This window comes from Ranitomeya imitator, chromosome 8, assembly GCF_032444005.1.
Source record: "Ranitomeya imitator isolate aRanImi1 chromosome 8, aRanImi1.pri, whole genome shotgun sequence".
Lineage (NCBI taxonomy): Eukaryota > Metazoa > Chordata > Amphibia > Anura > Dendrobatidae > Ranitomeya > Ranitomeya imitator.
The window spans coordinates 165,843,268-165,868,553 of record NC_091289.1 but is presented as its reverse complement, the minus strand read 5'-3'; the positions used below and the strand labels follow the sequence as shown (position 1 = coordinate 165,868,553).

Below are 25,286 nucleotides of genomic sequence, written 5' to 3'. Positions count from 1 at the left end.
AAATAATTAAAAATGTGTTGTTAGCGCCTAAAGGTGCCCGTCCACATTAGATGGCTGTCGGCCGAACACTCGGGTATCTCTCCTGACTGCCTTAAATGTGAATGCTGGGCCAAACATGCGTGGATTTCCATTGAGATGAGATGAGCGACCTCTGATGGCTGCGCATCTCCTGTGGAGACGATGAGGGGGGAGTCCTCTACTAGAGGAAAGCAGACTACCTCTCAGGGTGCCTACTATAATCACTGATGGAGATTCTTTACTGTGCGAGCAGTGAGAATATGGATTCTTTACTGTGCAAGCAGGGAGAATATGGATTCTTTACTGTATGAACAGTGAGAATATGGATTCTTTACTGTGCGAGCAGTGAGACTATGGATTCTTTACTGTGTGAGCAGTGAGAATATGGATTCTTTTCTGTTCGAGCAGTGAAAATATGGATTCTTTACAGTGCGAGCAGTGAGAATATGGATTGTTTACTGTGCGAGCAGTGAGAATATGGATTCTTTACTGTGCGAGCAGTGAGAATATGGATTGTTTACTGTGTGAGCAGTGAGAATATGGATTCTTTACAGTATGAGCAGTGAGAATATGGATTCTTTACAGTGCGAGCAGTGAGAATATGGATTTACTGTGCGAGCAGGGAGAATATGGATTCTTTACAGTATGAGCACTGAGAATATGGAGTCTTTACTGTGCGAACAGTGAGAATATGGATTCTTTACTGTACGAGCAGTGAGAATATGGATTCTTTACTGTACGAACAGTGAGAATATGGATTCTTTACTGTACGAGCAGTGAGAATATGGATTCTTTACTGTGCGAGCAGTGAGAATATGGATTGCTTACTGTGTGAGCAGTGAGAATATGGATTTACTGTGCGAGCAGGGAGAATATTGATTCTTTACAGTATGAGCAGTGAGAATATGGATTGCTTACTGTGTGAGCAGTGAGAATATGGATTTACTGTGCGAGCAGGGAGAATATTGATTCTTTACAGTATGAGCAGTGAGAATATGGAGTCTTTACTGTGCAAACAGTGAGAATATGGATTCTTACTGTACGAGCAGTGAGAATATGGATTGTTTACTGTGTGAGCAGTGAGAATATGGATTCTTTACAGTGCGAGCAGTGAGACTATGGATTCTTTACTTTGTGAGCAGTTAGAATATGGATTCTTTTCTGTGCGAGCAGTGAGATTTTGGAAATCGTTGCCACTGACTCGGATGGCTTTCCTAAATATAATATGTTACAGGTGCTAGATTCTATGATAGAACGTTGATCCAGGGATCTAGTTTGATTGACGAATGTGGAGTTGGGAAAAGTTATCTGCCTCATGGGGTGTTTGCTTTCCTCGGGGTCAACATTTTAATTGTAGAATTAATGGTGCTGTGTAAATAAACGGTCATTGATAGAACTCTGCGGCCCTTGCTCTCCTTATTGAGACGACACATACGCCGTGATCGCTGGTAACGGAGCCCGATGAGCCGTGAGATCAAAATGCCCCGTGGACACAGAGATCTGTCATTTAGCTTTCCATGAAAAATGGCAAACGTGTTGTTTCCTGGTAAATACACAGACGTGTTCCAGGCCAGAGAGCTGTCAGGATCCAACTAGCGGCAATCTGCAATGTTCCATGGTGACGCAGTGTCCTATCACAGCTGGATCATTACGTCTGTGCTATACATGTGTGCAGGGGGAGATTTTATGTTGTATCCCCTGAAAAAATTTGCCATAGTGAAAAGTTTGATTTGTATTTTCAAGTGAAGTGATGGCTGCTCACTATTGTACTGATCTGGTGGTCATGTTAGTAGGATGTGTAGTCACTATAGGTCGCTATTAAAGGGTTTCTCACCTTTAAAATATTGTTTCCCCATAGAGCTGCAGAGGTCTACAATAAGTTGTCCCAACACTGCACATGGTGGCTTTACCAGCAGTGTATGAAGAGTGATCATTACTGCATGTCCCCTCTGCTGATAAATGGCAAATGAGCTTTAATGGGGATAAATGTAAGGTCATGCACTTGGGTAGAAGTAATAAGATGTATAACTATGTGCTTAATTCTAAAACTCTGGGCAAAACCGTCAATGAAAAAGACCTGGGAGTATGGGTGGATGACAAACTCATATTCAGTGGCCAGTGTCAGGCAGCTGCTACAAAGGCAAATAAAATAATGGGATGCATTAAAAGAGGCATAGAAGCTCATGAGGAGAACATAATTTTACCTCTATACAAGTCACTAGTTCGACCACACTTAGAATACTGTGCACAGTTCTGGTCTCCGGTGTATAAGAAAGACATAGCTGAACTGGAGCGGGTGCAGAGAAGAGCGACCAAGGTTATTAGAGGACTGGGGGGTCTGCAATACCAAGATAGGTTATTACACTTGGGGCGATTTAGTTTGGAAAAACGAAGACTAAGGGGTGATCTTATGTTAATGTATAAATATATGAGGGGACAGTACAAAGACCTTTCTGATGATCTTTTTAATCATAGACCTGAGACAGGGACAAGGGGGCATCCTCTACGTTTGGAGGAAAAAAGGTTTAAGCATAATAACAGACGCAGATTCTTTACTGTAAGAGCAGTGAGACTATGGAACTCTCTGCCGTGTGATGTTGTAATGAGTGATTCATTACTTAAATTTAAGAGGGGACTGGATACCTTTCTGGAAAAGTATAATGTTACAGGGTATATACACTAGATTCCTTGATAGGGCGTTGATCCAGGGAACTCGTCTGATTGCCGTATGTGGAGTCGGGAAGGAATTTTTTCCCCCAATGTGGAGCTTACTCTTTGCCACATGGTTTTTTTTTTTGCCTTCCTCTGGATCAACATGTTAGGGCATGTTAGGTTAGGCTATGGGTTGAACTAGATGGACTTAGGCTGGTTTCACATTTGCGTTTTTTGCCGCTGCATTTTAGCGCAAACAAACGCATGCGTTTTTTGCATGCGTTTTGCCGCCGCATGCGTCTTTTCTATGCCTGCGTTGTGTTGCAGAAATGCAACATGTAGCAATTTCTAGCGGCGTTTTTTTGCCGCAAAAAAACCTATTGCTGTCTATGTAAACGCATGCTTTTTAATAGAAAAACACAAGAATACACACTACTAAGCCAACCCCAAACCCTAACCCTAAGGGATCTTAACCCTAACCGTAACCCTAACCCCAAGGGTTAGGGTTAGGATCACTTAGGATCCCTTAGGGTTAGGATCCCTTAGGGTTAGGATCCCTTAGGGTTAGGGATAGGGTTAGGGTTAGGATCCCTAGGGTTACTAGGGATCCTAACCCTATCCCTAACCCTAACGGATCCTAACCCTAAGGGATCCTAACCCTAGCTATTTCTGTTTAAAGTGGGTTTTCTTGTTGATTTTGATGATTGGCAGCTGTCAGACACTTCTCATCATGCGTTTTAAAAACGCAAACGCAGGAAAAAACGCATGTAAACGCGTCAAAACGCCGCGTTTGTATTAAAACATGCAAAAACGCATGCGTCTAAAAAAAGCGGCGTTTTAACGCGTTTACATGCGTTTTTTTCACCACATGCGTTTGCGTTTAAAACGCTGCTTTTTTTAAACGCAAATGTGAAACCAGCCTTAGTCTTCCTTCAACCTTAATAATTATGTTACTGGTCTGACATAGGAGGCATCTAATTAAAAGAAAAAAATCTGCCAAATAACGTTTTTTGTTGCATATATGCCTTTTTTTTCTTCTGGAAAATGGCCTTATCACCAGCAGGTGGCGCTGCAAGCTTATATTTCACAGTCCGTGATCAAAAAGGCGGCTGGGGGGTTTTACGTATAGGAGTCGTCTTTATGTTTTTATATTCTGTACATTTGCCCAGAATTTGTATATACATGGGTATATTCAGATATTATATACACAGGCTTTGGATTGGTTGTCTGGGGCATTTTTTCTGACACTCCTCATTCTTTACTATTATTCTTAAATATATATTTTCTTCTATTTGATTATGTCTGAAATTTGTACCTAAATCCTCTCGTGAACATATCCTAAGCTCAAAATTAATATTTGTTATGTATTTAGATTACCAATTTTTGGTTATGATCTCCTAAACTGCTGAGCTGTCCCATACAACATGAGGCTGGCGGAAGTTTATAATAGGAATCTGCAGTGAAGAAGGTGGCGGGCGCCATTTCTGATTATTACTTATAGCTGGTGTTTTCCCCCTTAATTTTTGTCCATAAAGCCATTTTATTGCTGTATGTATGGCCGCCTCTTCATTACAAACTGTGACTTTTTGGGGATTGTGGCATGCTCATTCTCCAGACTGGCGGACCCAGCTCCTTGACCCTCCCCACCGAGCCGCCTTTTAAGTTTCTGACTTATCCTAAAACTTTATTATCATACATCCTTTTAATTCTTTAATAAACCGAGGCACTTGGCAATCATTTGCCAAAATATTCAACCCTTTCAGAACAGGTTAAAGGGGATGTATCATCAGAAAATGACCTATTTTTTTTATATCTGTTACCTTTAAATAAAATGATATAATGTGTGTATAATATATGTATGTATAGGGTGTCTAACCAGATTGTGAAACCACCATTTTTGTAATCTGTTTTTAATTAATAAAGGTAATCTGTCACCATGTTTTTGCTACCCCTTCTGAGAGCAGCAAGTAGAAGAGGCAGTGACCCTGATTCCAGCTATATATCACTTACTGGGCTGCTTGCTGTAACTTTGACAAAATCCCTGTTTTCTCTGCTGTAGATCTAGCAGTTCTGTAAATGCTGAGCTTTGTATAACCCCGCCCACACCACTGATTGGCAGCTTTCTGCCTATGCACAGTGAACACAGAAAGCAGCCAATCGGTGGTGGGGGTGTGGTTATACAGCTCTCATGAATATGGAGGACTACCTGGCAGGAGGTTTATTAGTCCTCGGGTGATAATCTCCTGCTGATAAATCAGTGATTTTATCAAAACTACTGCAATATGCCCAGTGAGTGAAACATCGCTGGAATCAGCGTCTCTGTCTCTGCATTATGCTGCTCCCAGATTAGATGGCAGAAGCCAGGAGACAGATTCCTTTTTTAAAGATGCCCCTGATTCCATTTTTCTGCATGCTCGCATTTGCAGCTGATCATATGTACGGTCTCATGACTCGGTGTCTGGGGCTGATGGACGCAGCGCAGCTCTGTACTCTGCCATTTCTATCCGTCACATAGACAATGAATGGAGCAGCACAACCCAGGCGCGACCACAGCAGTGCACGACCACAATGATGAGGAGCCGGGGGCCCTAGTGATTAGATGCAGTATGTGTCACCTATTCTGTGATTGGTTGATTTTATTTTTTATTTTTTTTTTTTATAATTATTACTTTTGTGTGAAAAGCCACTTTGTGCATTTTCTCCATGGTATAATAAACCGTCTGCATTCAGTCTTCTGAGACCGTAAGACACGTCCTCCGCACTCACAAGGAGCCCAACGATGAAACTAGTCCTTAGGTTAAATTTAGAAACCAATTTCGTTACCTTTGACCCCAAGCAATTTTCCTCGTCCACTTGAGTTTTCAGGTCTGTGTCATCGCAGTCAATGTGTTTAGTCACTCGGATGAATGGAGTTCAGTTCTCATAATTACTATGAAACCTATTACTGCACAATGGCGCTAATGTGTTAATCTGTATGGATGTAATTCTGACTACTGATCTTATATTACAATTTTTTTAATTTTTTTTTTTATTGCAGTATGAGAATGATGCTTTTACTTCCGTGGAGATGAGATGATCAGAGTTTTTCACACACTGTGGAGAGGGAGAAAGCACTAATGGTGCCGGAAGAATGGACCTAATGAATGGCCAGTCGAGCATCACTGCTCTCGCCACGAATGCTTCAGAGGTGAGGGACCACAACATTTCCAAAAAATGAAGTTGCCCTGGGTTACAAATATGTGAATTCTGCGGGAAGTATCCTAGTTATCTCCTGAAAACTCTGAGGTTTCCTGGTACCGTTCATCTGACTACAATATTTTTTTTTCTTTCTTGCAGAAAAGCAGTAGCTCAGAATCGCTGAGCGACAAAGACTCTGCTGCCCTGAAGAAAAGCTTTGATGCTGTCGTGTTTGACGTCCTCATGGTCACTCCAGAGGAATATGCTGTAAGATGTCCGCCTCTCTGTCTGCCAAAGAAAAAGCTCTTTAGTGAATATCCAGCAGCCGGCATTCTGAAATAACACCGTAAACTCGACTCGTCTCTGCTTTATCCAGACGATCCTGTTCAGACGCTGCCGGCAGTCGCCCCGATCTGTTTAGTGGCCCCTTATAATTTGTGGTTACTCCCATCGCTGAGCGCTTAGGTCTGGAGGGCTTCACATGACCACAATCTGGCTGCAGCGATCACACAGGCTTATTACGGGCTGGGGGTTACACTGGGGCTTCTGCACTGGATCACCAATACTTTATTTTGATATTTTATGTTTTCTGCAGTTTTTTTTTTTTTGCACATTCTTTTACAGGCTATGGACATCATTAAATGGAAAAATTATATATGTTAGTGGTTTCCTTTAGTAGATCACTAGATTTACAGCTGAAATTGCACATGTCTACATTCATTTTCAAACTCCAACATGCAGGTCGCAGCTTTCCCCTAATTTCCATTTTGTTTTGTTATAGTCTGGATGTGAGATCTGTGTAGCCAGTATACTGCTGTCTTTCTTAGATTATATAGCTTCATATCTTCTATCCTTCACATATTTCCTCTTCACGTGCTTTCTTAGAGTTGGTTTTCTCTGCCCTCCCTGAGACTTTACATGCTTTCTCCCCTGTCCACAGTGTGGAGATGTGTAAACCTTCTCTGCTGCTGCCTCTAACACTACGAGAAGGGATAGGGAGAATAGAAGTCATAACTGAGCTGAGGATCTGATTGATTTTTTTGTTATCAGTTTTGCAAAAGCATTCAGCTAGTCATAAGCAATAAACAGAGATTTGGGAACATATGAAATACATAAGTATAATGGTACGTACTGATCCCTTGACCTGCTGAGGTTTGATATGTTTTGTCAACTCATCTGTATAGAACAGAAATATTTTTTCCTTCATTGAATAGCTGTCCATTTTGATGATGCAAAACATCCGCACCTTTACATTAGACCGCTTACATGGTGTTATGATTGGGGAATGCAGATTTTTGTTCCACCCCAGATCTATTATAACCTGCTCTGTCCTTGAAGCCTCTGTCCTGAAAAGTTGATGCCAAACATCTGGGACATTATGGGACAAGCATCAGCGTTTTTCTTGGCTAGCAATGCCTTACTGCCATGAATCTGATTTTTGGCTTATTTCTGTATTATGGTGTCATGGACAGACCTTTTTTGTGACTTCTTGGATGAGTTGTCACTATCATTCTTTTGGAAGAAGTCTTCTCCATTTGGCTGATCTCCGGAGCTCTGCAGCCTTAGAAATGGCTTTATATCTGTAGCAATGACCTTTCCTGGACCAGAAAAGTGCTGTACGTGCAATGTAGTTTAGCAAAAGCCCTTTTAAATATTTTTATTTTCTTGCAATTTAATATGTGAATATATGATTTGGATAATTTGGGATTGTTCGGCCTTAGAATATAAAGTCATCCATATCATAATAAACAATCCGGTGAAGTGAAGTATTACATGGTGTCCATTAAAATCAATGGAGTGTGTAATATCGGGACAGGTAATCCTGATCTAGTAACTTTCATGGCCAGAGTAGTGCAAGCAAAAATGTAAAAAAAAAATAATTAAAAAAAAAATTCAGCATCACTCGATCGATCAAGAAGAGGTTGTAGAATGATGGAGAAGTCCTTTAAGTTGTGTGATCACAGATATGTTCGTGTTTAAGCTTCTGACCTAAAGTTATGTGCGTTCTGCAAGGATCTGTTCTTATTTTATCTAAATTCCCAGCGCCCGACTATAAACCTGTCAGACCCCAGAGAGAGAACCCACAATCACCGCCGATCCCCCCCCAATACCTGTAGTATGGGGTCCTCACTGTTTACCTGCTGGGTGCCGTGGTCTTTAGTCCTAATCCTCTGGGCTCTCTCTTGCAGGGTCAGATAACACTAATGGATATGCCGGTCTTTAAAGCCATTCAGCCAGAGGTGAGTAGTTCATGGAGTAAATAACTTCTAGAAATCTTATGATTTGCCACCATCCTAAGATTGATGTTTGTTCCTTTCCTTATATATTCTGGAAAAAATGCATTTATTAAAGTATGAGGGTCCCTGAGCTCCTGATGTGCATTTATCACCTAGAACAGTGCTAATATTTTAGTTTTATTCCGTGTCTGGAGGAGTCTTCATGTTTTGAGCTCTCGGTTTCCATAAGCCGCAGCTAATCCTCCTTCTGATACAAGATGAAACCTTACACTCGGTATTTGCATTTATCCCCTCTCGTTTTTCACTGGGATTATACAATTTATTTTTCATAGCCTTCCCCCGTAATACATAAAATCCCTCTTAGCACAATTCTCTGATTCTTCACCATCTTGTTTTTCCTGGTGCTATTTTTCAGTTAAATGAGTTTTCTTAGGTTTCCTGGGGTCTCATAAAATGTCCCTGTAGCACAACAAGTACTGTGATATGCAGAAAGTAAAATTCTGAGGCTACATTGGTACCTGTAGGAAAATGGTGGTCACCCAGACAGGAAGTCAGTTCACATTGCAGAATATACAAATAGACTAGAGAAGGGGGTAACAATCCTAAAAAAATCACTATTGATGCTTAAACGAGCTGTGCCATATGACTTGGGGTAAGAAGCCAAATCGGACATTTTCATTTGCAGACCCGTGTTTCGGGTGTTTACGCCTCATGAGAGCAAAGCAAGAGCGTCTTGAGATGGATAGGGGAGAGGCCTCTGACCTGGATTCTTAAGGGATTGTTTACCCCCAGTAGGTAGCACTAGAGGTCAAGTTTTTTTCTTTCTGAAAAGTATATTTACGTATTTAATTACCAGAGGAGCATGACATGGCCTATAAGGCTCTTTACATCGGCTTGACAACATCTCCAGAAGAATAAACGTTCCCTCAAAACCCAAGTCTCCAAGACCTCTTACATAGCCAAATCAGATTTGTTGCTTTGCACTAATGAGAGTCAAACACCCCGAAACATGTGTCTGCAAATAGAGTATGTGGTTTGGCTTCTAATCCTTAGGGTACCGTCTCACAGTGCCACTTTTGTCGCTACGACGGTACGATCCGTGACGTTCCAGCGATATCCATACGATATCGCTGTGTCTGACACGCAGCAGCGATCAGGGACCCTGCTGAGAATCGTACGTCGTAGCAGATTGTTTGGAACTTTCTTTCGTCGCTGGATCTCCGTCTATCATCGCTGGATCGGTGTGTGTGACACCGATCCAGCGATGCGTTCGCTTGTAACCAGGGTAAACATCGGGTTACTAAGCGCAGGGCCGCGCTTAGTAACCCGATGTTTATCCTGGTTACCAGCGTAAAAGTAAAAAAAACCAAACACTACATACTTACATTCCGGTGTCCGTCAGGTCCCTTGCCGTCTGCTTCCCGCACTGACTGACTGCCGGCCGTAAAGTGAAAGCAGAGCACAGCACGCTGTGCTTTCACTTTACGGCCGGCAGTCAGTCAGTGCGGGAAGCAGACGGCAAGGGACAGACACCGGAATGTAAGTATGTAGTGTTTGTTGTTTTTTTTACACTGGTAACCAGGGTAAACATCGGGTTACTAATCGCGGCCCTGCGCTTAGTAACCCGATGTTTACCCTGGTTACCCGGGGACTTCGGGATCGTTGGTCGCTGGAGAGCTGTCTGTGTGACAGCTCTCCAGCGACCACATCGTTGTCGTATCGCTGCAGCGTCGTCTCAGTGTGACGGTACCCTAAGTCATGTGGCAAAGCTTGATAAAGGGTCTTTAGGATTGCTATCCCCACTTCCCAGAGGAGCATTGTGTGGCTTAGATGACCCCTTTCAGGAGCATGCGGCTCCATTTCTTCCCCAGTCGGCACTCCACAGAGGAGACCATGCATGTTGCTCTGTCCATCGAAGTTTATGGATGTTGTGACAAAGCCTTGCACTTTACAACTACCATAAATGATAGTGGTGAAAACCACATGTAGAAGGAAAAGAGGACAAGCCCACCCTTTCGAAGAACAATCAGCACAGAAACCCACCAACTGTTCAGCACCCACTATATTTAGGAGAAGGAAGGATCCAGCTTCAGATTCAGGGATGTATAAAACAGATTCCCTTAGTGGCAAAAAGTTATGGACTTGGGGGTCTCCTCACCAGACGCATTTCGGGTGCTACCTGCCAAACCAAGTTAGTGCTCGAAACGTATCTGGTGATGAGACCCCAAAGTTCTCCCCTCACACCTTAGATAGGTGCATTTGTTCATCTTGTTGTCAAATTTTTTTAACTTTTTGCTAATAAAGGAATTCATTTTACATAAACCTGGATCGGAAGCTGTATCCTTCTCCTCCCCGACATGGACAATACCTGTGAGCAGCCACCACAGACGAGCATTTCTGTGTACATATATTTGAAGACCACAAAAAGATGAATTTCTCCTGTAAGCGGTCATCATCTATACCACATCACCCCCTGACCATGAATGGTGAGGTGTCCTCTCCTGATCAGACGTTCCATTGTTCCATGGTTACTATTGTCATCCAGGACTTATTCTCCGACCACTCACAATCCTCCCCGTGGTGCGAAGGGGAAGCGTGTCTGATCAGTCCACCAGTCTACCCAGCTGCTCACTGGTGCCAGGACATTAAAATTCAACATTTGTCACCATATGGCTGAACCCCTAATGGAGGGTCATTTTGTATTTTTGTGGCAATTATGCCACAATCGCTTGTGATTTTAGATCATTGTAGGTTATAATCACTGTCATCGAAGCAAGAAAATGTAGAGGGATTGTCCACCCTTTTATATTTTGTCAAGGACCCGAGTGTGCAGTGAAAAATAAAAACCACATGCTTACCTACTGATCCCCTTCCCTGGTCGTTTCTTTCTACAAATACCAGGATCTCATCTTCCAGTATTGGCCTGTAATCCCAGTAGCCTCAGTGGTAACCACTGTGTGGAAGGGTTTTGGTGCAGTTCCTATTTGACATAATCGATGGCAGTGACTTCCATCAATTATAGGCTTCAATGTTAAAAAGCTGCCCCGCCATAATTTTTAACCACTAATCCCTTCTAGTATATAGTTTTCTTAATATGTAAATGAGCTGTTAAGATCTATGGGCCGGACATAGATGTCGCTGAGAATCTGCCCCCAGGGAATATTTTAAATGAAGGGGACAGTTACCAGTGTGAGACATGTAATGACTGACAGTCTGCTCTCCTGGTCTTACACTGGTAACCATCCCTTTCATGTAAAATAATCCATGGGGGCAGATTCTCAGGGAGATCTATGTCCAACCCATAGATCTTAACAGCTCATTTACATATTAAGAAAAATGTGGATTTCCCTGGAATAAGACATCGGATCTCAACTAATAAGGTGTCATTTTACTCAGCTTCCCATGACCTACATGCCTTAGAAGGGTTGATAAATAAACAGTTTTAATTTTTTTTTTATTTGTCTTTAGGAATTATCAAGCTGCGGATGGAATAAAAAAGAAAAATACAGTTCTGCACCAAATGCTGTGGCCTTCACAAGACGATTTAACCACGTGAGTCACTGACTGTTTTGCTTTTTTTGACATCTCTAATGACGAACTTTCAATCTGTATATTTTGCTAATTCCATACAGTTATAAATGCTTGTTAAGTGCGTTCTAATTTTTGAAGCTTGCTTAATATAAGATGTAGTAGGAGTCCATACATTGTTTGTAGTGGTGATCACTATCGGTGAGTGATAATTTATTGTAATAAATATGAATCTAACAACCGTCCATGTCATGTCAGACATATAATAGAATTTATATTACACAAGTCACTGAAGGCAAAGTTTTATGTCTTAGCGGAAAACTCTTAAAAATTAAGTAACCTGGGCTGCAAAAGGATTATTTTTTTTTTTTTTTTAGTCAGACTTCATTTTTGCAGTAAGGAAATTACCATTCCTGTTTCCAAGTTTTTTCTTTCTTTATAGAAATAACATTCATTATTTAACTTCAACTTTCCCTACATTTTATGTGGTAATATGAAGGTTGTGCTATACAGCTCCTTAGACTTGAGGGGAGCGGGGGGGGGGAAGGGAGTTATTGGAAATATTTTTGATGAAAAATTGCAGACAATTTCCAGTCCCGTCTGTGACGTTAGTACCATTAAAAGAGCGTTCTTGTCGGATCTGCGTCCTAGGGAGTAATGAATGCAATATTCTCTCTAGAAGTTGCTTTTGATTCTGCAACAGTCTGCATATTGGCTGATTTTCGCCTGATGGGAACCGATCACACAATTGTGGTTGTTTTTACAAAATAAAAAGTGTTTTTCTATCCTTTTCTCTATCTATAAATGGCCTGATCACACACAGGCCCGTGTCGGGTGCTGGGCCCGTGTCCGGGTGCTGGGCCCGTGTCCGGGTGCTGGGCCCGTGTCCGGGTGCTGGGCCCGTGTCCGGGTGCTGGGCCCGTGTCCGGGTGCTGGGCCCGTGTCCGGGTGCTGGGCCCGTGTCCGGGTGCTGGGCCCGTGTCCGGGTGCTGGGCCTGTCGTGTGCTAAAAGGCAGGTAGTTAGCAACTTCTTGTCGGTAAGTTCTTGGCCCATAGCCAGAAACATTTTGAATTCCCTGTTAACCCCGTTGAAATGTGTTATGACGATAGTGCAACATTAAATTAAAAATGCCTAAAATCCAAACTTAAATGCCATAACAATGAATAGTTTTCAAAATATATACCATATTCAAAAATTGATTTTAACATATTATGAGCTTTTCTAACATTGAAGAACCCCTTAAACCATTCAGACCGCCATACCCTGTTAAGCAGTGGGTGTATTTCAATACTGGGGTCAGTAGTTGTGATGAGCGAATATACTCGTTACTCGAGATTTCTCGAGCATGCTCGGGTGTCCTCCGAGTATTTTTTTTTTTTAGTGCTAGATTTCGTTTTTTTTCACCGCATCTGAATGATTTACATCTGTTAGCCAGCTTGATTACATGTGGGGATTCCCTAGCAACCAGGCAACCCCCACATGTACTTATGCTGGCTAACATTCAGCTGCGGCGATGAAAACGAAATTTCCCAGCACTAAAAAATACTCGGAGGACACCCGAGCGTGCTCGGGAAATCTCGAGTAACGAGTAGATTCGCTCATCCATCACTAGTCCGTAGTTCTGTGTACGGCTGACTAGTCCGTCTGTGAAAGGATTTTCCGCCTTCACCCCGGTCCGTGCCAGTCTGTCAGATGGTGTCAGAAACCTTGTGTTCAAAGAACTCGTTGGACCCCAGTGAATTACCATACCGGTGTGTCACACTTGTTCTATGCGCTTCCTTAAATCCGTATTTCTCCTTTTCCTGTTTTCCGCAGGTGAGCTTCTGGGTTGTGAGAGAGATCCTTCACGCACAAACACTAAAGATTCGTGCCGAGGTCTTGAGCCATTACATAAAAACTGCCAAGGTGAGAGATGCCCGCAGTGTTTTCCTTCCGCCTTGGCATTGAGTAGAAGATGTGGGCACCACCGCGTCCTTACACTGCTCACACCCCAGGATAAATATTTGTTCCTGACACTTTATTTGGCAGCTCCTCTCGGACTCCATTAAATGCTTCCAGGCGCCCTGTGAGTCCATGAACTCTCCCAGTGTATTCCTGGGAGTTTGTGGAAAGAGGCTTTGTAGCGCAATTCCCAGAGCGAAGCATTGATGTATGTGATGGCAGGCATTGCTTCCAACACTTAAAAGCGCCTGTAAGGAAGAAAAATCACTCTTGGGGCTGGTTCACAACGCGTTTTCAGCCATCATCCTGATGGGGAGCTCCAACAACAGACCCACCATAAAGACACATCACAACACCAGGTGCACAATAAATAGTACCGCACCCTCTGTTACCAAAAAAATAACACGTTTACTTCACTTTGACATGATGGATGGCGTTTATCCATACAATCTCCTTCAAGGCTCCTCACTGCAATGATCTGCTGCACCAATAGCGCTCCTCCAAAATGAGATGTATGTATTTTTGCAGCCACAGCGTTAACGGACGTCACGTTTTTGCAGCAAAAATTCAGCATTTTACCGTCCCAACAAAATGAGTGAGATTCCTTAAACCCCATGCACGCAGCTTATAGTCTCTTTTTTTGCTGCAAATACTGGACGTGGGCGCGTGCCCATATACCGTAGCTAATGTTCTGCAGAGCGGTAATGGGGCAGCAATTCCTGATTCCGTTCTACCTTTCCTCATTGAACTCAATGGACAAAAATGATGACAAAACTGCAAAGTATAGAGCAAAAAAAAGAAGTAAAAAAACAATGCAAAAAGGGAGAAACTGTAAAGTGAATATGTCCTATGTCCACAGAAGCTGTATGAGCTGAACAACCTGCACGCATTAATGGCCGTGGTGTCCGGTTTACAGAGTGCGCCAATCTTCCGACTCACCAAGACGTGGGCAGTAAGTAGTATAGAAATATATATTTTTCATTGCTTCTATCAACGGGTGTCACTTATTCTTTGCAGATGTTTGGAGGCTTCTGTTTTCTTTTTTGTTTGTTAGACTAATCGTCATTTTAATTTTTATTTCCTATATCAATTGTTCATATGATAATAAGAAACTTTGTATCTAATCGACTTCTGGATTTATCTTTTGACTCTCGATTCATGGGTAAATCCTGTAAAATTACTGAGATAGGAGATGGCAATTGGAGCTTCTAAAATTCTATGGAGGAGAGAGGCGCCAGAGGCAGAGACAGACCTTCTGCTGCAAGGTCTCCATAGAACTTAATGAGCACCAGCTGTCATCCCCCATCTCTGGAATGGGAAAATCTGTATTCACTAAAGACAGATTATTATTTATTTATTTTTTAGTCCAGCGGGAGATAGGAGTGGATTTATCTAGTGGTCTCTAGTCGCAGACTACAACTCCCAGCATGTCCTCCAGCTCAAGATTAAGCTCAGAGTTGTACTTTTACAACAGCTGGAGAACCAGTGATTTTAAAAGCCGAGGGATGAAGTGAGATTTTGCGCCGTCCCACGGATTCATCCCCGCTCGCTTCTGTTTTCTGGTGATGGAGTTTGCGTTGAGGAATGGTGTTGTCTGTGGTCGGGCTCCTGTCACTCCTGGGATGTGAGAAGAGTTCGTGGACTGGTGTTAATCTGTTAGACATGTGCGTGCCGCGTGTGTCTGCGAGGAGGAGTGCTTGGTCCGCGGATACAGTGACAGCCATACTGTAGTTAGGTGACGGGTGGGTGAAGGAGCAGCTCACTAAAGACTGGGGGCGAGACAAGTGACGGATGGAGTCCTCTCTGGCGGAAGATGCAGTGGAGAGCGATTCAATTACTGGAGGGCGAAAGATGTCAATGGCCAGGAGACAGGGTTGTGCAAATTGGGAGGGTGAAAGACGTGTCTAATGGGAAACATCTGTATGGGCTGGGACCTCAGAAGTCGGATCATGAATAGTCAGTGCTGTGTAGTCGGCCATTGCACAGTGGATGCACATGTTACAGCCAGGATGCTGGTGATGAAATGGTTAATTTATGGGTTCAGTGGTCTCAAGAAATGGCTATAAAAGGTTTACGTGGCATCGTTTTAGAGCTGGACTGTGTGCATGGAGTCTGAATGGTAGCGTAGGACTGTACACCTGCCTGTCTGGCTGGCCGACGGATCGATCCATCGTTTGCCTGCCTGCCTGTCTGGCTGGCTGATGGATCAATCCATCGATTGGCTGCCTGTCTGACTGATGGGATTGATCCATCGATTGCCTGCCTGTCAGGCTGACCGGATCTATCCATCGATTGTCTGCCTGGCTGGCTGACCAGATCGATCTATTGATTGCCTGCCTGCCTGTCTGGCTGACCAGATCGATCCATCGATTGCCTGCCTGTCTGGCTGACCAGATTGATCCATCGATTGCCTGCCTGGCTGGCTGACCGACGGATCGATCCATCGATTGCCTGCATGGCTGGCTGACCGGATCGATTGTCTGTCTGGCTGACCAACGGATTGATCCGATTGCCTGCCTGGCTGTCTGGCTGACTGTATCGATCGCATCTCTGGCCGATCAATATTTGGTAATATAAATCAAGCAAAGTTTCCAATTAAAACAAGACCTAAGGAAGAATTCACTTATAAAGCTTATATACAACTCCTTTGATTAAAATGCTTGTCCACTCATATAATATTGATGACCTGTCCTTAAGATACATCCTCGATGTAAGGTTAGTGGGAATCCGATGTTGTTAGGTTCTGGTGGCTAATCCTACATGGGATCTGATCTGCAGTTCTCGGCATCCGCCGCTACATATCTGAGCAGCACGGCTGTATTCGATCTGTTCAATGTTTACTCCCCAAATGTATATTAATGACGTATCTGAAAGAGGTCGTCGGTATTAAATGCCAGAACCACCCCTATATATACATGTATGCTATTGTATTTTTCCCCCCTTTTCCAACACTGATAAAATGCATAAATTGTAATAAAACTACAAATTAAGTTGCACATGACTGTGTTTGTTCTTCCCCTGGCATAGCTGTAGATTTCATGATATCTTATTTACAGACCTTTATTTTTTAGGGTTTATTAATCCCAGAAGTGAATATCTTCTGTCGCCCTGCCGTGATGAATGGTCATTGCTACTGGATATGCGCATAATCTCCGTTATTGTCCTGTGTGAGAACATCTGTAATCCCACTCATTTCTTCTTCTTTGGCTTGTAGTTGTATTTTTTTTTTTTTTTTTCCAGTCGTCCAAGTGTGTAAAGCGCTCGTTCTCAGAGACCAGTAATCCAGGAGAATATTGGGTCCGGGCCCCGGTAAATCCCAAGTGTTTTTATAGTGTGGTCTGGGTTTTCTTGCGGTGGCTTCCAGGTTTGGAGGACCTGAAGAGCTCACTTTTGATAAGTCCTGACTATGTTATACATTTATTTTTATTTATTTTTTTTTCTCGAGTTAACTTTACCCCAAGGGGCGATAGCAGCCAAACTGTCTCAACGAAAGCCTTTAATTGGGTGTTTTCCCTAATGCTTCGGCCAGCTGCTGCGTATGAGTAGCTTCTTTTCAGGCCGGGTTTGATTGGCATTTGCAACGACGAAACGCGACGTGACTAAAAACAGCTGGTTCTTTTTTTCTTTTTCTCTTTCTTTCTTTTACTCCTTGTAATATCAAGGCTTGCACCAAATCTCCGGTAGCTATGTGCCTGCACGAATTGTGTCTATATGGATGCTTAATTATCCCTTGTTTTTCCTAAATCCTGATGAATATAGTGTCTGTATGGACTCTGCACAGACCCGCTCATATAAAGCAGAATTATTTGACACTCCAGAAGATAAATTTTATTTACTTATCTAAATGTGTCAGTACTACTCTGGTGTGAGTAAAGCCATGGCTGTTTTTGTATGAGCTACCAAAAAAGGATCTTTTTGTTCCAGAAATGGCCATAAGGTAGCTGTACACATTTCAGCAGCATCAACCAATCATCTAATGCCTTTTGAGGTGCCCCGATTTTTTTTTTTTTTCCTAACAGCAGATGTAGGGGGAGTTGTGTCAAGACTGCCATACATAAGATCATGAGAAAGCGGCCTTCTGAATGTTTGTTCCGCAGACGGCTATCCTGGCTCCTCGGCTTGGCTGAGCGTTCATGTGTTTTCAACTGGAAGAGAAAGCTCCTACCAGACGCAGCTCTAGAAAGAGGCTTATCTCCTTCATGTCCCAACATGGTGCTTTTTTTCTTCTTCCTGGAAATAAAATGCACATCCCATTGCAAAATCAGGCTGAGGTATGCAAAGCTTTGCATGAGGAAGGTCCAGCAATAGAAGGTCCAGCAATAAAAGGTCTAGCAATAGAAGGTCCCAGATATTCCCTTTGTGTCTCTCGGATTGCTTTGAGGAAAGAGAAAAGTAAAATGATCACTGGTGTAATAAAACTGTCTTGCAATTCTTAGTTCCTATTTTCCGATTTTTAAGGCTTGAAGCGTTCAACCCCCAATTCCAAATAATTTGGGATTGTGAAGTAAACATCAGACAAATTGCTGGAGTTTTGGGAGAGGAATTTTGTCCCATTCCTGTCTGATGTCGGATTCTCGCTGCTCCACTGTCTGGGGTCATCTTTGCCAGATTTTACGTTTCATAATACGCCAAATATTTTTTATTGGTGAAAGGCTCTGGACTGCAGGTGGCCTGTTCATCACCCGAACTCTTCTTCACGGCTTCATGCTGTTGCGATGGATGCAGTATGTGGTTCCACATAGTCTTGCGGAAATGTGCAAGGACTTCCCTGAAATAGACGTTATCTAGATGGAGCATATGTTCTAAGATCTCTATATAATGCTCAGCACCGATGGCACCTTCCACGAGGTGTAATGTGCCCATGCCACAGGCACTAATGCAGCCCCGTACCATCAGAGATGCAGGAACTGTGCGCCGTTAACAAGCTGGATGGTCCCTCTCCTTTACATCCAGTATTGATCATTAGCCTTGTGCAAAAACTTTCTCCAGAATCACTGAATCTTTTGATATGTTTTTAAAATGGAGGGCTACTCAAAGTTTTTGCAATTAGTACGTTGAGGAATATTTTTCTGAAATTGTTCCACGATATTTGGACACCGTTGATCAGATTGCTGAACCTCTGACCACCTTTGCTTCTGAGACTCTGCCTCCCTAACGTGTTTTTTTGTTTTTTTTTAATGGACCCTCTGTTCTTTCTTAGTACCACTTATTTTTTTGAGACGTGTTGCTTAAATATTTTTAAGACTTGTTGCTGCCATCAATTTCTGAATCTTTTTATTTTTTTTTTATAAATGAAATGGAAGAATGTCTGTTAAACCTATTGATCTGTATTCTTTTCTGGTGGGAATAAAATATGGCAGAAAAAGATTTCCAAATCATAGCGGTCTTGTTTTCTTTCCATTTTCTTCAGCTTCCCTAGTTTTTGGGAATTGGTGTTGTACATGTAAAAGTGTGAAGAGCAGCCCGTGCCTGATACAGGGGTACTGAGACTAAGAAGCTATTTGTACGCGGCGTGACCCTTGAGAGCTACCCTTGGTCATGCAATAATTACATTATTGTAGTAATTACCAAGATCTGGTAATAATTATATCTTGCAGTGGAGAACAGTCCTTCAGTAGTCTGGTTGTCAGTGTCTTGAATGTCACTTTTTATGTCTGTAGATGTTCGGCTATGTTTCTGCCCCTTTAAAATGGGTTTTTGGATTTACCAAAGGGCAGTCCAGGGGAATGAAGTATCGTAAGACTTTTACTATAAGTTTACTACATTCCCATCCGTTACGCCATGCCCTCTACCGTTCTCTGTTTACTTGCTGACATCACATCGCTACATGTGACCGCTGCCAACAATCACTGTCGTCAGCAGTTGGAGAGTGATGACTTGACGTCAGAGACGCAGCAAGTTAATAAAGATCGTCGTGGAGCATTGGGGGTGTAAAGTAATGCTTATGGCGTGTTCCATTCATGGCCATTTTTTGGGAGGATTGATCGTAGACAACCCCATTAATGTTCTAATTTAATGAAATCCACTTTGATTCGTCAGATATAAGGAGTATTATTACGTCTTGGTCATTAGACATTAGTACGGCCAACACTTATTTGTTTATTTTTATTGGTGATTTTCTCAGAGTACCGAGGAGCAGGCACATTTCCGTGTTTCGTCTAGCCGCCATATTTCTAGCTAATGATGTTTGCCTTTCAGCTACTGAGTCGGAAAGACAAGACGACCTTCGAGAAGCTGGAGTACGTCGTCAGTAAGGAAGATAATTACATCCGGCTCAGAGACTACATCAATAGCTTGAAGATGACTCCTTGTATCCCCTACTTGGGTAAGCGGCTAATGATCTCGTCAGTCTTGTGGAAGTAATGAGTGTATCCCGAAAGCTAAATGCGGCAAATGAGATTGACGGCATGTGATCTGGGGCAGCGGGACGGGGAAATGGTAGTCGGCGGCGGTCAGTGCAAGCCATGGTAGAGCCGCTGTCATGTCCATACGTTAATTTATTGCACATACTCGTAGTTATCAAAACTTTCGTTATAATTACCGAATCTTCCTAATATACTGTTTCTTTTTTAATACCAAATTATAATAATTTATTGACTTTTACCCCCAATGTTTAAGTTCCTTTTGAAAGAAGATTTTTTTTTTTTTTTTTTTACTGCAACGAAAAAGAAAAAAAAAACAGCAGGATCAGATCTTTTCACGGAAACTTAGAAAATTAGATTTTGTGCTCTGGTAAAAACCATCTGATGGAACAGAAAAAATGCCCTTAAATGCGTATCGTGCCATGTATCAAATGCCACTGTATGGGGCGGGTTCAAGAGCTGAGCCCGCTAAACACAGGACAGATGACGGCTGTATTATACAGTATAGCCAGCAGTGGACTTTAACGGAAGCGATCGGGGGCAGCATGTATCAGACGCCGGCTGTATGAACTGTCAGGTATAATTCGTTCTGAAACGCTGCGATGTTTAATAGGTGTGTATGTGCATGAAGGCAGAGATCTGTCCATCCCGGGCAGCGGGCGGTGATCAACTGCTGGGGACCCGCCTGTCCGACTAGTCTACAGCGTGGTCTCAGTCCCCGTTGGCTATTATAGTGATATATGCAGAGTGTGAGTCAGACATACCTGGCTGAGTTCATACAGCCGGTGCCTGATACCTGCTACCCATGGGCTGGACGCATTCTGGCGTAACTGGGGACTAAAGCATTGCATTATAGATCACAACCTCATGTGTAAATTGTCTCTTTGCCTATCTAGTTTCTCAGAGGAGCACGCATGGCCTATAAGTCTCCTCACGCTGACATGCCAGGTCTAGCTTGTCACTCTCCACAAGGAGACACTAGAACCCATAGCATAACTTCAAAACTCAAATGGGAACTAAAAAATGTGAAGTGTAGAAAAAAAAAATCTTTGAAAACTATTTTAAAAAGTAAAAAAAAATAAATCTGTACCACTGTGTCTGGAAGTCTGATTTAGTGCGAATTATTTACAGTATGTGCCTTCCATGTCCAATTTTTTTTCACCCCCCCCCCCAACAAAAAGCAATAAAAATGCCACATGCACCCCAAAATGATACAAATATGGCTACTTAGTGACTTTAGCAACTGAAGTTCGGCCGGTGCCGCGGCCATGCAAGCGAACGGGGTCACGTTCTGACCCACACTACCATGACAAGCAACTCATAGGCTGTCACACTGTTGGATTTCTGGTGACTTTTTGGATACATCAGTGTAGGTGTAGCAATAACCGTCCCACGCACACACCCGCCCCAACAACAAAAATGTGCCAATGACCTTTTTTTTCACCATTTTGCCCCATGTGGACCCGTCCCATTCAAAACTACAACTTGCAATGAAAAAAAATTACCAAGCCCCGTGTGGCCATGTCAGTGGAAAAATAAAGAAAGTTATGACTCTTGGAAGATGGGAAGGACAAAATGAAAGCGCGAAACGAGAAATGGCCAAGTAATTAAGACTACTATAACTGATGGTAAAAGTCTTGGATTGCCGGACCTTCTCCTGAAGGAGGGTTTTACCTACTGTGACTGGTGGTTGTAAGCGCTACGTTGGCTGATAACGGTGGGAGTTCTAATTTTCCAAAATCTAGAGAGAGACCATTTGGAATTTTGTTTTTCCTCGATTTTCCGTTTTTGTGCAGTGGTATATTTCGAGTGTTGTGTATTTTTAGACGAACAGCTATCCCCAGTAATGCAATCCTCCTCGGTGCTAAATCCCTGGCAAACTCCTCGGCAGCCGGCTGGATTTCGCCTTTTCTTGCCGTCGGAGTAATTGGTGTTTCTCGGTGTGCGGTGTCCTAGGACTCCCCTGGCTCCCGGATCAGATATCATTTTTGGTGTAGATCGGGGTCAGAGGAGAGGTCCGTTTCGTGCCGACTGCCTCTGCAGAACCTCTTTCTTTGCAGGCTCTAGGAATGCGCGGTTCTCCGTAGGTCAAAGCTCCGGCACAATCTCTGCGTAGTCTGAAAGTCATAGCCATAGTCATAAAGTTGGGCCATTCGCAGAAGTTTTATACCTAAAATATCTTCTTCACTCCAGCACTACGGTTCCCTCTTCTACTGGTTTTCACTAGTCATAATAAGAGCTTTGTGGCTCCGACACAAGATGAGAGCATCGGATCATATTCCCTTTCCAGCTGGATTTTGGCTGTTTTTTTTATTTTCCTACTTTTTATATTCCACTGACCAATGCCTGACATTGTATCCTCTGTAAAACCTCTAAAGCACAAGGGTTATTGTTAATGGTCCCTGGTATTTGGCCAAGTGTTGTGTAAGATGATAATTGATTACTAGGAATCGTCAGTGATTAATGTGAAATATCTGTGGCTGGAAGCTCGTCCCTCAAGAGTTGGAAGTTCGCTGCTTTTTGGAAAGGAAATCTCCCCGTCTGCAATATAAATTAGAGTAAACCTCTGACCCAAACTTTTTTTTTTTTTTTAATTTTTTGGCAATTTCTTGTGCTTCTACAATCTTAATGCCCTGTGACGAAGCGCTTTCCATGTAACCGGAGAGCCGACGTGCACAGGGCGTCCTCTTGTGTACAACATAATGAAATCTGCAATGGTATTTTTATTTATTTTTTTAATATATAATATTATTATTATTATTTATTATTATAGCGCCATTTATTCCATGGCGCTTTACATGTGACGAGGAGTATACATAATAAAAACAGGTACAATAATCTTTAACAATGCAAGTCACAACTGGTACAGGAGCAGAGAGGACCCTGCCCGCGAAGGCTCACAATCTACAAGGAATGGGTGAGGATACAGTAGGTGAGGATAGAGATGGTCATGCAGCGGTTTGGTCTATCGGTGGTTACTGCAGGTTGTAGGCTTGTCGGAAGAGGTGGGTCTTCAGGTTCTTTTTGAAGGTTTCGATGGTAGGTGAGAGTCTGATATGTTACGGTAGAGAGTTCCAGAGTAGGGGTGATACGCAAGAGAAATCTTGTATGCGATTGTGGGAAGAGGAGATAAGAGGGGAGTAGAGAAGGAGATCCTGTGAGGATCGGAGGTTGCGTGCAGGTAAGCACCGGGAGACGAGGTCACAGATGTATGGAGGAGACAGGTTGTGGATGGCTTTGTATGTCATGGTTAGAGTTTTGTACTGGAGTCTCTGGGTAATGGGGAGCCAGTGAAGGGATTGACAGAGGGGAGAGGCCGGGGAATAGCGGGGGGACAGGTGGATTAGTCAGGCAGCAGAGTTTAGAATAGATTGGAGGGGTGAGAGAGTGTTGAGGGGAGGCCACAGAGCAGGAGGTTACAGTAGTCGAAGCGGGAGATGATGAGGGCATGGACTAGGGTTTTTGCAGATTCTTGGTTGAGGAATGTACGGATCCGTGAAATATTTTTGAGTTGAAAGCGGCAGGAAGTGGAAAGGGCTTGGATATGTGGTTCGAAGGAGAGATCAGTGTCAAGGATTACCCCGAGGCAGGGAGCTTGTGGGACTGGGGCGAGTGGGCAGCCATTTACTGTAATGGATAGGGTCGGTGGGGGGGGGGGGGGGGGTCACGTGAGATGGGGGGAAAGGCAATGAATTCTGTTTTGTCCATATTAAGTTAAGAAATCTAGCGGATAAGGATGAAATAGTGGACAGACATTGAGGGATTCTGATTAGTAGGGAGGTGATATCTGGTCCAGAGATGTAGATCTGTGTGTCATCAGCATAGGGATGATACTGAAAACCGTGAGATTCTATGAGCTGTCCCAGGCCAAAGGTGTAAATGGAGAAGAGCAGGGGCCCTAGATATATCTCCTTTTCTCCAGAGAGAATAGCCTGGAAAATATTTGTGATTTACTGCACAGCCTCAAAATAATTAAAATTAAAAAAAAAAAAAAAAAATTGAAGGGTCATCTGCTCATACTTTCGGACAAAACAGAGGAAACTTTGAGCAATGATCGAATGTGCAGCATCGACTTCTGAAATACGAAGGTCCATCCCCAAGGACATGATGGTAATTCTGGTCCATCTGAATGCGTGAAGTGTTTCTGCCGTCCTGCATCATTACCGCATATGTGTCTGTGCAGCTGTGGACCGCTCTTGGATGCAGAAGATGTTAGCCCCCAACTCTTCTGAGAAGTTTAGGCCCCCAACTTTTCTGAGAATTTTTTTTTCTTCTCTTTGAAAAAGTGAAGGCTGAGTTTATGGATGTCATATGCTTAATTATAGAGTTAGCTACTTTTGGAGGCTGGACGTAGTTACCCTGAGGTTTTTACATGTGGTCTTGCGTGAATAAATGATTTGCAGGTTACCCCCAGTAGGGTAAACCATCACTTTATGATCAATAGAAGCCTGGTCTCTGGGACCCCCACCAATTGGAGAACTACAAGGCCGGTGTAGCTCTGCACAGCCTCACTCCCGGCCAGCCAGGCATATACAAGGAGCTGCAGCTGGAGAAAGTGAAGGGGACGTAGTGAGGAAGTATCACTGCCAACATCTTCATTCTGGAGGACTTTTGGGGCATCCCAGAGGTTTAAGCTCAACTTTCTAGTAGTCTTAAGAAAAAAGGAAAACTTGGCATTGTCAAAACATAAGACATTGTAGTTGTCGAACTGAACCTCCGTTTATTGGATCTGCTTGTGAATAAAAGTGCGAAAAGTCCAAGGAATCCAAAACAGGGGCACTCACCACCCATAAGAAAAACTTTATTTCAAAACACTGTTTAAAAATATATCGCTTTCAAATTTGCAGATGCAGGCAGGCGGCCATTTTGCACTGTAACCGGAGAGCCTCGTATGACATGGCTCAGATTATTTTTAACAATGTTTTCAAATAGTTTTTTATGGCTGGTGAGTACAGCTGTTCTTTGTGTGGCTGGTGAGTGCAGCTGTTCTTTGTGTGGCTGCTGAGTGCAGCTGTTCTTTGTGTGGCTGCTGAGTGCAGCTGTTCTTTGTGTGGCTGGTGAGTGCAGCTGTTCTTTGTGTGGCTGGTGAGTGCCGCTGTTCTTTGTGTGGCTGGTGAGTGCCTCTGTTCTTTATATGGCTGGTGAGTGACACTGTTCTTTGTGTGGCTGGTGAGTGCCGCTGTTCTTTGTGTGGCTGGTGAGTGCCACTGTTCTTTGTTGGCTGGTGAGTGCCGCTGTTCTTTGTGTGGCTGGTGAGTGCCGCTGTTCTTTGTTGGCTGGTGAGTGCCGCCGTTCTTTGTATGGATGGCGAGTGCGGCTGTTCTTTGTGTGGCTGGTGAGTGCCGCCGTTCTTTGTATGGATGGCGAGTG

General features: G+C 43.2%; 1 protein-coding gene across 9 annotated transcripts in view; it reads left to right on the top strand.

Annotated features, from left to right (window-relative positions):
* Window positions 1-25,286, top strand: part of RALGPS2 (Ral GEF with PH domain and SH3 binding motif 2) — a 145,169-nt gene that overhangs the window by 54,381 nt on the left and 65,502 nt on the right. For 8 of the 9 annotated variants that reach the window (XM_069737774.1, XM_069737769.1, XM_069737776.1 and 5 more), the window contains exons 2-8: window positions 5,708-5,857; window positions 6,007-6,114; window positions 8,037-8,087; window positions 11,553-11,636; window positions 13,429-13,518; window positions 14,414-14,506; window positions 19,753-19,879. In XM_069737774.1, the coding sequence (XP_069593875.1) occupies window positions 5,801-5,857; window positions 6,007-6,114; window positions 8,037-8,087; window positions 11,553-11,636; window positions 13,429-13,518; window positions 14,414-14,506; window positions 19,753-19,879 (610 nt within the window). In that variant the 5' untranslated portion in view covers window positions 5,708-5,800. Of the gene's footprint in view, window positions 1-5,196; window positions 5,275-5,707; window positions 5,858-6,006; window positions 6,115-8,036; window positions 8,088-11,552; window positions 11,637-13,428; window positions 13,519-14,413; window positions 14,507-19,752; window positions 19,880-25,286 lie in introns of those variants that run through there. The other variant, XM_069737770.1, reaches the window with a different exon arrangement.